Source organism: Ahaetulla prasina, chromosome 2 (assembly GCF_028640845.1).
Source record: "Ahaetulla prasina isolate Xishuangbanna chromosome 2, ASM2864084v1, whole genome shotgun sequence".
Classification (NCBI taxonomy): domain Eukaryota; kingdom Metazoa; phylum Chordata; class Lepidosauria; order Squamata; family Colubridae; genus Ahaetulla; species Ahaetulla prasina.
Window position 1 is genome coordinate 121890970 of NC_080540.1, and position 15358 is coordinate 121906327.

Below are 15358 nucleotides of genomic sequence, written 5' to 3' on the forward strand. Positions count from 1 at the left end.
CCACCAGCTTTTGATAGGAGAAGTAAATGAATAAGCCAGTAGGAAGTCACAAGTTGCAGTCATGTGATGCTACCTTTAACGATCACAGGTGATTTAACAGAATCACAGAATATGTAAGTCTGGCGCAGGGATGCCATGTTTCACTTAATGACCATGTTGCTTAGCAATGGAGTTGCCTGTCTCAGTTGTGGCCATTAAGTTAAGACTACCAGTATTTGTTTGTGTTGTCTGTAGGAAAAACCCAGGGCAATTAAACTAGACAGTATCTCCATAAATAAACTGAAAACAAACTGTGAAACTCTCTCTGCTTAGTTCCTCTGTGAAGTATCTTGTAGATAATATAAGCCCTAAACAGATGCTCACTTCTGGCTCTTGTAATCACAGTGATAAATATGGCTCATTTAGTACTTGAACACCAGGATAGGATCAGATGCATTTTTCCTACTTGGTTGTGAATCTGACTTCTTAAATAGACTACCTTGTTAGTTCCCTTCATTCATTTTGTTGATATGCTATTACTTCCTTTCATTCCAGGATCCAAACTCCAAGAGGCCAGAGGCCAGAAGTTTTTGACTACAAACAGATCCTGAAATGCCTCCTGTTCTCAGATCTTCTAGAGATCCACTCACATTTATACCAAACCTAAAAGACCCATGGCAGAGATTCACTTTGAAGTAAACAACTCTTACCTCTGCCAACACAAACAGTGGTTCTATCACATCCCTTTCAACTTGCAGCTCAAAGTGGATGAGCTCTTGACCTAGCTTGTCCTCTGCTTCTCCACATAATTTCAGCATCTTCCTGCAAGGAGAACAGGCAGATCTCAAGGGAGAAAGTAAGAAATAGATTAAGAGAGCAGCTGATCCAAGAGATGTTCCTCAAAGGCAGGACAGGGCAGATGTCTACCATTAATGTTGCTTAGAGTCATCTGAACCATGAGATGGGCAACAAATAAATTTGATAAACAAACTAACAAACAAATAGTGTGCCATTCTTTAGACTCAGAAGGTTGCAGAGCAGGGAAGCATCTATGGCTTGTCACATTTGCTATTTTACTACACATTTTTCCACTGAAAAGTCACTTTCAGTGATAAATAAATAATCAGTAAAAATCATGGGTGGTAAGAAATGACTACATGCTGTTCCAGCTTCATGCTCTGATTTATCCCTCGATTTATCTGACTTGAGGTTGCATGTTGAAGATCGATCATAATGGATTGTAAAGTCCTAAGCTAAAGAGGTCTGTAGGAAAAAGCGGTGGCTTATTTACAATTAGTGGAAGCGATTCAAATGGGCGGAAGGGTAAATTATTTATCACAAACTCTGTATTTGTGGTTTTATTTTTTTTTCTTGTATGTGATGATTTGTGCCTGTGAGCTGCCTCCCCTTTTATGAGGAAAAAGTTGGAAGTAAGGCTCATAAAATTAATCACTTCAACCTTACCACAAGCACTCAATGTGTTTTCAAATGAGCCAATTACCTAAATGGAGAAACTTTATTGTGATTGAAACACCTTCCTAGCTTCTCCCTTCCCAAAGTGCTCGCTATTCCGCAGACACTGGACTGGAATCTTACCCAAGCAGGGACTCATCTCCTAGGATAGCAGAACCCTCCATCAAGCACTGAGCAAGTGACGTCAAAGGCAATTTCTTCTGCAACAAAAGCAACTGTTGTATGATTTTTTCTTAAAAAAGAACCAATGACATCCCAGCCTTTTCATCTCTCATCCAGAAAACAATTCTACTTCCACGCCACCAGTATTTCGAACAATTCACTTCCCACCATATTCTTGGAGAATTCATGCATGTACATGAAAGTGGAAAGTCCCTTGAAGGGGTATTTGCTTCTTAATTCCACTGCCTTCTCTTTTCAGGGTAAAAGTGCCCTATTTCCTGACACAGGGGATACCTGGATCTCTTACCGAGCGCTTATCAGAATCTGATCCCTGCTGCCCCTGAAGACATGCCGTCAGCTTCTTGTGCGTGCTGTGGGAGACTTGCTTCACCAGCTCCAAACGCTTCTCCACCTGTGGATGGATATCTCACATATCACATCAGAAAAATGCATTCTTATTTCCCAGCATGCAACTCTCTTCATGGTAAATCCTCCTCCTCAAGGTAAACTGCTTCTCAAATTAAATCCATGGCCAACCTTTACAGACATTTTCATAATTCAGTTATAATCTGCTGAAACTGCCTTTTTTAATAATATGCTGAACTGTGCAAAATGAGAGAACATATCCCATTACTCCTTAACACAAATGTAACTTTAATGCCTAGACCTAGTATTATGTTAGGCCATAATGTGGTTTGCATGACTGGTTACATCCTGATTTAAAGAAGTCAAGCGGAGCTTGTAGTTTACTGATTACAGCAGATAAGCAAAAGCAGGCGTACGTGGTTTCTTTGTGATTTCTTAGCTTATTCTTTGTTTGTTGCTGTAATTGACTCAATCACTTGATTAGTCTATAGAGGTACAAGGGAAGATCTAATTTTTTTAAAAGGAAAAATACTGATAAGACCAGTATCAACAAACAAGCAGTGACTGCCATAGTTATTTTTCATATTGATTTATTGATAAAACCAAGAATCCTACACTAGAACTGTGACTTTGTATGAATTGTAGCACTTAGCATGAATAGTGCATTTTTTTTTGGTATCCCAATAATATATAAACTATTGCAGTTAGTAAACTAGTTCAAAAGGAAGCAAGGAGACAATTATTTTTAGGATTCATTTTAATAAAATGTCTTAAAATAGAATTTAAACCTTGTTAGCCTAAATAAATTTGTATTACCCAATGCTTGTTTCTCTCTCAATGAACAGAGTCATAAAAGGTAAGTTATAGAATGATTTATGAATGCTCAAGGGCAGTAGATAATGGGGAGACCTGACTCTGGTTTGGGGTGAATGAAAGTTATAATCAGGACTAGACTTTGGAAAACCAAGAATGTTAAGGCAATTTTTCACTTTACATTTTGCACTCAGTACAATTAGATGTACCTTTTGTCAAGAATGATGGAAAAATCAAATGTAAGTAACATTCAAAGCAGTGGTGGGTTGCCCCCGGTTCAGATCGGTTCATAAGAACCGGTAGTAATGGCAGTGGGAGGCTCCACCCACCCGCCCGGACATCATCAAATGCAATCTGTGCATGCACAGAACCTTCTGCGCATATGCACGCGCATGCTCCCATTGCAAACCATTAATGAAAGTAAGTAGAATCCACCCCGATTCAAAGGGATGAAGCCATTTGATATATGCGAACTTTATATTTTCGCGTATCTTACTGAATTATATTTCTAAAATAAGAGTCAGTGCTTCATATCTTCAATAGACTGTGTACTAAAAACAATTCTAAATCTAATTAGAGTAACAATGATTTTTCAGGTCCCTTGGTGAATTAGCTAAGAAAGTATGGTTTGATAGGAATTACATACTATGACAAATCTTATCAAATAACTATGGAAATGGAAGGAACTACAATGGGCATTTGTTAATAGTTATCTTCAGGGACTATCTACTCAGCCTACATGATTAGGTAGCATTGTGACTCTTCAGGTACCATCGATGGAACCTGGGAAGCAGAACCTGCCTTCTGGAAAACACACACACACACAGTTTGCATCAAGATACACCTGGATTCCTGGCCATGTTCAAAATAATTCTAAAAACTTGCATATGGATACTGGATGTTAGATTATCTTTTAATGGTTGCTTTTCCTCTGGCCATTTTGGTTTTGGTTTTAATTGTATTGCATGATTGGGTTTGCTGTATAGACTACGTTTATGGTATAAAATGACTATATAACTTTCATAAATAAATAAATAGGTTTAACTTACTTACCTACCTTCCTACCTATTTATAAAAGCACTCAATTTGCCAGCAAATTTGGAAAACTCAACAGTGCCCACAGGATTGGAAAAGGTCAGTGTACATTCCAATTCCAAAGAAAGGCAATGCCAAAGAATGTTCAAACTATCGCACCATTGCACTCATTTCACATGCTAGTAAGGTTATACTTAAACTACTACAAGCTAGGCTCCAGCAGTATGTGAATCGAGTACTACCAGAAGTACAGGCAGGATTTTGAAGGGGCAGAGGAACTAGAGATCAAATTGCCAACATATGCTGGATCATGGAGAAAGCTAGGGAGTTCCAGGGAAACATCTATTTCTGCTTCATTGACTATACTAAAGCCTTTGATTGTATGGATCACAACAAATTGTGGCAAGTTTTTAAAGAGATGGGAGTACCAGATCACCTTATTTGTCTCTTGAGAAACCTATATGTGGGTCAAGAAGCAACAGTGAGAACTGGACACGGAACCACTGATTGGTTCAAAATTGGGAAAGGAGTCTGGCAAGGCTGTATACTGTTGCCCTGCCTATTTAATATGCAGAGCAGATCATGAGAAAGGCAGGGCTAGATGAAACAAAAGTTGGAATTAAGATTGCTGGGAGAAATATCAACAACCTCAGATAGGCGGATGATACCACTCTAATGGCAGAAAGTGACGAGGAACTAAAGAGCCTCTTGATGTGGGTGAAGAAGGAGAGTGCAAAAGTTGGCTTGAAACTCAACATTAAGAAAACTAAGATCATGGCATCTAGCCCTCTCAATTCCTGGCAAATAGATGGGGAAGAACAGATTTTATTTTCCTGGGCTCCAAGATCACCGCAGATGGGGACTACAGCCAAGAAATTAAAAGATGCTTGCTCTTGGGGAGGAAAGCTATGGCAAATCTAGACAGAATACTAAAAAGCAGAGACATCACCCTGCCAACAAAAGTGTATATAGTCAGGGCTATAGTTTTCCCAGTTGCAATGTGTGGCTGTGATAGTTGGACCATAAGAAAGGCTGAGCACCAAAGAATTGAGGCTTTTGAACTATGGTGCTGGAGAAGACTCCTGTGAGTCCCTTGGACTTCAAGGTGATCAAACTGGTCAGTCCTAGAGGAGATTAACCCTGACTACTCTTTAGAAGGCCAGATCCTGAAGATGAAACTCAAATACTTTGGCTACCTAATGAGAAGGAAGGATTCACTGGAGAAGAGCCTAATGCTGGGAAAGATTGAGAGCAAAAGAACGGGACGACAGAGAATGAGGTGGCTGGATGGAGTCACTGAAGCAGTAGGCGTGAGCTTAAATGAACTCCATAGGATGGTAGAGGATAGGAAAGCCTGGAGGAAGGTTGTCCACGGGGTCATGATAGGTCAGACATGACTTCGCAACTAACAACAACAACAAAATAAGTAACTAAATAAATCTGAAAGACAGTTATCATGTCTTGGTCCCCAAGTGTTCAATGAGTCAGGAAGGTATACTCTTAAAAATATTTGACAGGGCAGAAGGCCAGTGCATTGAAATAGGAGCAGGCTTTTATGGAAAGCTAACCTGGATAATGCAGACATAAAAATCAGACTTAGGTCAACCGTGCAACTCATTAAATAAAAACCAGGCCTGTTATATATCCTCAAGTTGTTCCTACTGACCATCTGTTTTATATTTAGAATCTCTGAATAGGAACGTAAGGCCTAGGCAGAACATATACAAGTAACTATCACAATGGCAGGAGTTACAGATGTCCAAGAGACAAAAATATAATGGACTTGATTGCAATTGTTCTGTGTGACCCAGCCTACACATGAATACCTAATATCTGGAAGGGACTGTTTTTTGAAGCAACTTTCCCCAAAACAATGTCCCTCAAAAGCTTTGGACAAGAATACCTATAATCTCAGCCAGCATGGCCATTAGCCAAGTTAGTTGGAGCTGATGGAAGATCAATTTCAAAACTTTTGGAGGCTACCATACTTGGAAAGGCAGTTCTAAAGACTAGTCTAGCCTCAATCTAATCCCATGTTAGAAACTTAATATATTTTCCATATATCTTCCCAATGATTGAATCTCATTGATTATGACACAGAAACCATTATCTTGATTAGGGATGTATTTCAGACACCTCTTCTATAAACACAGAGTACCACAGGATTCAGCAACATTCAGTGAGTCTGCTCTGGAGTTAACCTTTCTTGAAAACAGCATTCACTAGAAAGATAATGACTTGTCAAAAAGCATATTCACATTTAGTAGAGTGTTTTTTTTAATTAAAAAACATATAATTTAATATTTTCTACTTAATCACTTTCTAACTGAAATAAAGTTCAAATGTGTAACAGTGGAGTCTTTAAAAAAAATTATTAGAGACCTTTCCCTAAAAACATCAGCTTTATTCCTGATACCTTTGTCATTCTTTGTCCCAGTAAATTCTATCTGGAAGACTGTTTTTTATTTCACGTGTGGCAAATTTCAGTATCGAACAATGGCAAGCATAAGGTCTCAGGGGAAAAAAAACCAGCATAGTACCTGTAAAAGATCTTCATTCAGAACTTCTGTTTTCTCAGCCCTAAAACAAAAAGAAAGCATAGTAATTCATGATGACACAATGAATAATTTGTCACAATTTAAAAGTGAAATTTGAAACTTAGAAACTTGGACAAGTCTTCAAGGCTGATTGGAACAGAAACCATTGTATAAAATAAGAGAAAACCATCCTATTGCTTGGTGCTGCTGCTAGTAGCCTATGACTAAGGCTAACTGCAACCTATATCATATATTCTATAGCAAGTGTGAATCATTTAGACATAACACTTACTGTTTACTGATCTACTTACCCTTATCGTTCTTGACCTTCACAAAACTATAGCTGAAATGGACCCCCCCACGCCCTGTTTTGACTGGTAGAGTGCTTCAGGAGACCGTCCAGGCCGAAAACGGGGCATGAGGGGGTCATGTGCGCCCCCCGTACCCCATTTTGGCAGCCAGAGATACCCCGGACCAGTCCTTTGCTATTTCCAGGCTGGCCCCACAGGCCAGATTTAAGCACCCATTGGGCCAGATCCGGCCTGCAGGCCTTAAACTTGAAACCCCTGTTCTAAAGTCTCAACTTCTAGACTTCTACAATAACAAACAGTACTATGAATTTCCCTTAATATTTAGGAATTCTAATCAGTTTTCTCCCCCTAATATTCATGTGGAATCATTTGTGTAATTCCCACAAATTATTGTTGTTCTACCCCACTGGAGCTGGGCTTCATTTTTCTGTAGCCAATTCTCAGATTTTTTTTCTTCAACCTTCTTTTCTGAAGCCTCAAAGTACATTCAGCACTTTCAGACATGCTTAGAGTATCTAGATTTTCAGACTCTGCATCCTTATTTTGATCATCTTCTGTAAATGCATATCCTAGAGTGTGCCCTCCAATACTCAATACTCAAATTCAAACACATCAGCTCTATTTTTTTATGAGCAGTGCTCATAGATTTTGAGTATGGGAATAGAATTTGCAGAGTATCTTAGAGCAAGATTTTGCCAGTTGTCAAAAGGGGACTCAATTTAATAGGAATTTTAATCAAAAGGTAGGGACTGCCTCATAGGAAAGAATGTCCCCTCATACTAATATATCAGAATGGGTCAAAAAGTTATTCATCCTTTCTTCTCCCTGCATACCTCTAGGCTTCTTAGTCAGATTTGCTTTCTCATCCGAGAATCAAAGGGATTCTAATTTGCCTATTCCTGACTTCATACTATTTTTCCTTTGTCTGCCTTCAGAATCAAAAGGATGTAAGCCAGATGGTTATTCTAAAGAAATATAGTTGCATAAACTCTTCCACACATTAAGACTTTAAGACATTGACTGAGAGCCACCCAAATGGCTGGCTATATAAATGTTTTAAATAAATAAACTGGTACCTGTGTATCTATTGTTAAAACAGTCCAATTTTTAACATGAATCTGGGAATCTGGCCCTTAAAGATATTTGAATTGAATAAAGATTTAGGACATTGTTTTTTAAAGGAATATATGGACATAAAAAAGAGTGCTTTTGATGTTACAAGACTATCATTCTTCAGAAGTAATATCTGAATGTTAATTTTGCAGATCAAATACCACTTTCAAGTTCAAAGACCACTACAAAATTGGATGTTAAATTCCAAGCGCAATCTGTTCTGGTTTAAATTGTGACATTTATCTGAGTATATATAGGGAGTCATTTTAAATATTACTGTTGTTTTTGCTTCAATAAAAATAAGACTACTGATTAATTTTTTATCTTTTGCTTAAACAAATATAACTATTTGGTAGATTGAATCAATAATCCTTAATTTACTCCACCAATCTGTCTTCTAATATAGCTAGGCAAATGTCCTTGAATGATTCCCAAGTGAAGAACTGTTGCCAGATTTAGAAATTCTCAACTTATATTTACATCTGTACATTCCTAAGTAGCATGGTTAATAGTCACTGAGATACACTGTTCCATAACTGTATTCAATATTTATATCTAAACCAACATGACTACTTTTTTGGTAGAAAATCTTTAGATTAATTTATGTGGGCAAATGTTTAGGTAAACTTGTTTCTGGTGAAAGAAACATTTATGTATTGACTTTAAAACTTTGAAATTGTCTCCCCAACATTTAGCTTTTCTAATATAAAAAGCCCTAAATATATGCATCTTTCAGTGTGCAAACATTAATAAAATAATCTATTGTTCTGTCTACCTTTTCTAGTTCATGCTTTCCTGTTCTCCATCTTAGTATCTTGATTTTTCAATTCATTGAAAAAATACCTAATGCACCTATACCTGATCAATCTAACTTCAATAAAAGAAACATCAACACAAGTCAAGTTAGGTTTAGGCAATTTAAATATTCTTTTTCCTGTTTGATAGGGTTTGAAATAGTTTCTTTCTCATCTTTTTAGTAATAATAAATAAAAAAACCTCCTTTATTCTTTATTTCTAGATCATTACTTATAATTTTCCAATAGAGATCCTCCTCTTCTCTTCTCTTCTCTCTGTATACCAATGACTGCATCTCCAATGATCCATCTGTTAAGCTACTGAAGTTCGCAGATGACACAACAGTGATTGGTCTCATTCGAGACAATGACGAATCCGCATATAGACGAGAGGTCGAACGACTAGCCTTGTGGTGCAACCAAAACAATCTGGAACTGAACACACTCAAAACCGTAGAAATGGTGGTAGACTTTAGGAAAAACCCTTCCATACTTCCACCTCTCACAATACTTGACAACACAGTATCAACAGTAGAAACCTTCAAATTTCTGGGTTCTATCATATCGCAAGATCTCAAATGGACAGCTAACATCAGAAACATCATTAAAAAAGGACAACAAAGACTGTTCTTTCTGCGCCAACTCAGTAAGCTCAAACTGCCCAAGGAGCTGCTGATCCAATTCTACAGAGGAATTATTGAGTCTGTCATTTGCACCTCTATAACTGTCTGGTTCGGTTCTGCAACCCAACAAGAAAAACACAGACTTCAGAGGATAATTAGAACTGCAGAAAAGATAATTGCTACCAACCTTCCATTGAGGACCTGTATACTGCACGAATCAAGAAGAGGGCCGTGAAAATATTTGCAGATCCCTCGCATCCTGGACATAAACTGTTTCAACTCCTACCCTCAAAACGACGCTATAGAGCACTGCACACCAGAACAAGAACAGTTTTTTCCCGAAGGCCATCACTCTGCTAAACAAATAATTCCCTCAACACTGTCAGACTATTTACTGAATCTGCACTACTATTAATCGTTTCATAGTTCCCATCGCCAATCTCTTTCCACTTATGACTGTATGACTATAACTTGTTGCTGGCAATCCTTATGATTTATATTGATATATTGATCATCAATTGTGTTGTAAATGTTGTACCTTGATGAACGTATCTTTTCTTTTATGTACACTGAGAGCATATGCACCAAGACAAATTCCTTGTGTGTCCAATCACACTTGGCCAATAAAAATTCTATTCTATTCTATTCTATTCTCCTCAAGCTATTACAACAAATTAAGTTTTATAGTTAATTGAAAAATCTGAAGAATTCATACTTTTGCTTGAGTAAAGATCCATTACCCGACTGAAAGCTTTCTAAACACCTTATGGCAATTCTCTCTCTAACAGCTGGGATGAGTAGGCATACTTTCTTCAAATAGAAGTGTCACATATTGATGTTTGCCAAATTCAAAAGTACTTTTTATCCCTTTCTCTCCCACCACCAAAAGCCATTGGTTGTTAGCTACCATTATTCCAGGGAGGAAGCCAATTTTAACTATTAAAAAAATTATAACAAACTGAAAAATAGGCGTAGGGATGAAAACTATCTAAAACATTAAGTCCTATATGTGAAGTGTGCAAAATGAATTGGAGAGATTTAATGAATTAGAAAGTTTCTGGATCATTGAATTCTACCAGCATCCTTTGTTTCAGTATAAGGTAGAAATGACTACTGTGATGACTACTCAGGCATGTAATCAATATATCAATGTAGTTATTACAAAAGTAATGGACTCATATTTATGACCATGTTTCCAGTTTTTTTAAAAGTGTAGCTTTATGAGACATGAACATTATATAGTATTTATTGTATTTTAAAAGCTTAATGCTTACACAATCATTCTTGGTAAAAAGGACCATGCTCTTAAAAGAACTGAGTGAAGGATGTTTCAAGGAATTTATCTATCTTTTTCAAATGAAAAACTGAATTATATTAAAAGAGTGGATTTTTTTTAAAAAAAATTCTAAACTATAAAAGTACGCAAGGAAAAAACACACCAAAATACTATAAGGAGCTGATTCAGCTTGATAAATTTCTTCAGGTAATCTATATGAGCATTTGGAGAAAAAGATATGAAAATTGAACCAAGTGTTTTTTTCCCCATTATTAATTCAGGCAGATTTCTATCCCTCCACAATCAGAAACTCTTTGTGACTTATATGTAACAAAAAAACAGACCAGTTAAAATATCCACTGCAATATGCAAGCCAAACAAGCTTCAAGGATAACAAAAACAACAGACCAAACCATAAAAGTGAAAACAAGAAAACTGAAAATAAAGATGAAACAATGCCTTATTCAACAACTTCTGAAATGTCAGCAAAACAAGGGGTAGCCGATATCCATGGGGAGGCTGTTCTACATTTCATTACTGCCACAGAAAACCAGTGCCACCCTCACTTCAGACCCCCAAACCTCCTAAAACTGTGAGCTGTTTAACAGTTTCTTCCTAAGCAATCTAATTGGTTGTGATAAAGGTCACAGCCAGCACTTTAAATTGTGTTGGAAAGCAACCAGCGACAAGTGCAGGGCCTACAAAATCAGTGTTATAAGTTCCAAATGTTAGGAGCCTGAAATTACATGGACCACTGCATTTTGAACCAATTTTAGCTTCTGAGCAGCAACCAGAACTACAAGTCCCAATATGACACATTACAGTAGTCTAACGGTTGATAATGAGGACTTGACTTACTGTGGCCAGTTCCTGCTGCCCAGATAATGTCACAACTAGCATACCAGTATTAGCTAAAGCGGGAGTTAAACTCACCTGGCGATAATTTCAACCTGCCATCCCAGGAACGGCCATGAATCCAGAAGGATATTTGAATCATGAATCTGCTCCCTGAGCTATAGTGCTTATTAATAAAACAATATTCTGGCGGTGACAAAGAATTCTGATGTTATAAATTTTGACTTACTAATATTTATCTTTGGTCTGTTCTCTCCTACTAGATCCTCACAACTTCCAGATACCACATGACAATGTAGAGGTGACTTTCGTCATCCCATTAAACCCCAAACCATCAAAAATGTATTTCAGTGACTTCACAGAGATATTAATAAGCATCCTATATATCAAGGGAAACCAGCCAACATATCCTCCCCTCTCTTATACTGGAATGATCCACTGAGAACTGCATAGAACCATTGCAGAACAATGTTTCTTATCCCAACCCTGCAATGGGTCCAATGGGATAAGCAGGATGGGGGCACTATTCCCATCCATGAAAAGTTATCTGTGTTCAGCCACAGTGAACGCTGGGTTCTTAGGACAAGGAGTGGGGTCATTCTCCATCAAACCTATCTCCCTGCAATTAATCCTTTCCTGTCTTCATTCTTATTTAAATAATTTTTTATTACAACCTATCAACTATCTTTTAATCTTATTTTTGTCGACTTTGACAATCATATTCATCTTTACAAGGGGTCAAAGAGACACAAAGACTGTTCTTTTCTTCAATGTTACAGATGACGGACAGGGCTCATTTCTATCCATAAAAAATGAAAGAGTAATAATGGAAAAATGCAGGTAGATGGGTGAGGCCTGACAAATGGATTCTCATTGAAGATACAGATAGTCCTTGACTTACGATCACAACTGAGCCCAGAATTTATGTTATTAAGTGACAATTTTGTTAAGTGAGTTTTGTCCCATTTTATGACTTTTCTTGCCACATTTGTTAACTGAATTATTGCAGTTGTTAAATTAGTAACATGGTTGTTCAGTGGATCTGGCTTCCCCATTGACTTTCCTTGTCAGAAGGCCTCAAAAGATGGTCACGTGATCTGGGACACTGCAACCATCATAAATATGAACAAGCAGTCATAAGTGTGAAAAATGGTCATAAGTCATTTTTTTCAGTGCCACCGTAACTTTGAACTGTCACTAAACAAGCGGTTGTAAGTTGAGGACTACCTGTACTCTAATGAAGATATCTACCCAAGGCCAATGAGCTATCGTGGTGAATGCCTCCAGTTGGTACAAACTATCTCCAATGGTATTGCTATGGTTGTGATTCCTTCAGGAGAAGCAGCTGTATTTTGTTTTCCAGTTGGAAGAGTTCTATTGTGTTTTCAACACTGTATATTTATTTACTCATTAAATTTATATGTTGCCCCATTCCCAGTGACTAGCCACATTGTTAGAAACATTTAAAAATCAAGAAAATACTACTTTGCACAGATTTCTCTCCATGTAGTCATATCCTGTAATCTTCACACAGAAAAATATTGTGTTCTATAATGGGCAATGGCAAAGAGGCAGCCTATCATTCCCAAAGGAAACAATCTGATACTACAGCTTGCACTGGTGGTAAACATCATAAATTAAGCGAAGAGGTTCAGAGATTAACTGGCACCCTAACTGAAGTTACAATCCAGGTCAGTTCTTGCTTGAACTTACTTTTAATTTTAACTAATTTCTACAACATTTATAGGATGAAGCTGTCGTTGTCCCATTCCCAAGATTTATGTATGGTTACATAAATGAAATACGTTTCTGCTAAGCTGCAGTTATTTCAGCAGAAAAAGAAAATGCCTACTACATCCATATAGAAACAATCTACTCCAAAGAATTCACTGTCAAGACACCATGCAATGACATTGCTTCCTGGGTTAAATTTATGTATATTTAGGTGAAAGAGCAATTCTGGTTATTATTCAACTTTATATTCAAAATCCATTCATGTGTGAAGAGATGGCAGAGGAATCCATATCTGATCCATAGCTCTGCAAGTATACAAATGGATCTTTGCCCCAGGAGATTTCACTATTAGTGCAATATAGTTTGAAAGAAATTCAGATTAAAGTAGAAACTGAGTAATACACAGAAATTATGCAGAAATGAAATGGATCAAAATTAGATGTGTCCATTCCTATCACATTTTGTTAAGACCCCGGTTGAGGTAAGTTTGAACAAAAAAATTCTACAATATATACCATTTCTGATGATGCATTTGTGTACAAAAGCCAGAAATTTGTCATTATAGTCTTCAACTTAAAATAATCAAATCAAATATTAATTGGGTCAAAATGTAAGATTTCTTCTGCCATCTCTGGGCTAAACCATAACAATCCTCTTTACTTCTCATCCCAAAACATTATTTCAATTTTTCAAGATGCACTGGAGGAAAATAAAAGTCCAGTCTATGCATATAGCTTCTGGCTGGAAACCATGCCCTAGGGAAGTTTGCCTGTAGCCATGGAGGCTGGCACGCCTCCCTAATAAAACTGCTTATATAAAAAAGAGTGGATTATATTGAATTTGGATGCCTGCAGCTTCTCAAACTGGGCAGCTGCTTTCATAATCTCAGACATGTTTATGCTTCGCTTTGCTGTGATTTTGTGCTTGTTTAACAAACCAACACAATTAGCATTCCAGTAATGCTCAAGCAGATGGAGGTTATAGCGCTGAATGACAACACTGCCACCCTCTAATAAACCTAAAAATGCTTCAATGCCAGGAAAGGAAATTACATTCTAATTTCCCTGATGTGTAATAAAAGGCGGAGGCAGCTTTGAAAAGAAACCTGCCACATACCTAGAATTAAGAGGTTAAAAAAAAGAAAAGATGATTCCAGGATATTTGGACAAAGAATCTCACTTTATTCTTTTCTATCACAGAGGAAAAATCTGTGTGCGGTATTTTCTTAGCAGTGATGAAATTTTCTATACAACAAGCATTTTTGCAAACATTTTCAGGGAGTAATTTCTACAGGCAACATACTACTTATCTAAAAGCAAGGTATCTTTATAATAATTAATAAAAACAACAACAACAACAACAACAAGAGTTGGAAGGGATCTTGGAGGCCTTCTAGTCCAACCCCCTGCCCAGGCAGGAAACCCTACACCATTTCAGACAAATGGCTATGCAACATTTTCTTAAAAATTTCCAGTGTTGGAGCATTCACAACTTCTGCAGACAAGTTGTTCCACTGATTGATCTTCTGTCAGGAAATTTCTCCTTAGTTCTAAGTTGCTTCTCTCCTTGATTAATTTCCACCCATTGCTTCTTGTTCTACCCTCAGGTGCTTTGGAGAATAGTTTGACTCCCTCTTGTTTGTGGCAACCCCTGAAATATTGGAACACTGCTATCATGTCTCCCCTAATCCTTCTTTTCATTAAACTAGAAATACTGAGTTCCTGCAACCGTTCTTCATATGTTTTAGCCTCCAGTCCCTAATCATCTTTGTTGCTCTTCTCTGTACTCTTTCTAGAGTCTTAACATCTTTTTTACATTGTGGCGACCAAAACTGAATGCAATATTCCAAGTGTGGCCTTACCAAGGCATTATAAAGTGATATTAACATTTCACATGATCTTATTGGAAACATCAAATGTAACTTAGTTTCTGATTTCAAATTTTCTTATGACCACAATTTCAGAACAAAATGTCACAAACTCTATATGTAATGTTCTGTGGTTGCTGTAGAATTATAGGTTAAATGCCCTTCTCCAACCTGAGAACGTAAGATTATCAGAAAAGCTCTTTTGGATCAAGACATGTAGTCTAGCATTCAGCATTACACAAGATTAACTGGATAGATCCGGGAAGCTTGTATGCCTGGACTGTAAGGTGACAGCTCCCTTTTATTTAAGGCGTGCCACTTACGATTCAGGAGATAATATCAGACATTGATATTATTTAAGTTTGATTCTGAGCCTCTCACATTCACTTTCAAAACCATCCAAATTACCAGAATTTACCG

The 15358-nt window shown here is 37.3% G+C and overlaps 1 protein-coding gene across 1 annotated transcript in view; it reads right to left on the reverse strand.

Annotated features, from left to right (window-relative positions):
* ARHGAP44 (Rho GTPase activating protein 44) overlaps nt 1–15358 on the reverse strand; it is a 69323-nt gene that overhangs the window by 36324 nt on the left and 17641 nt on the right. The window contains exons 2-5 of the mRNA XM_058166755.1: nt 6369–6408; nt 1922–2026; nt 1576–1652; nt 690–801 (exon numbers count right to left, since the gene is read on the reverse strand). Coding sequence (XP_058022738.1) covers nt 690–801; nt 1576–1652; nt 1922–2026; nt 6369–6408 — 334 coding nt within the window. The remainder of the gene's footprint in view (nt 1–689; nt 802–1575; nt 1653–1921; nt 2027–6368; nt 6409–15358) is intronic.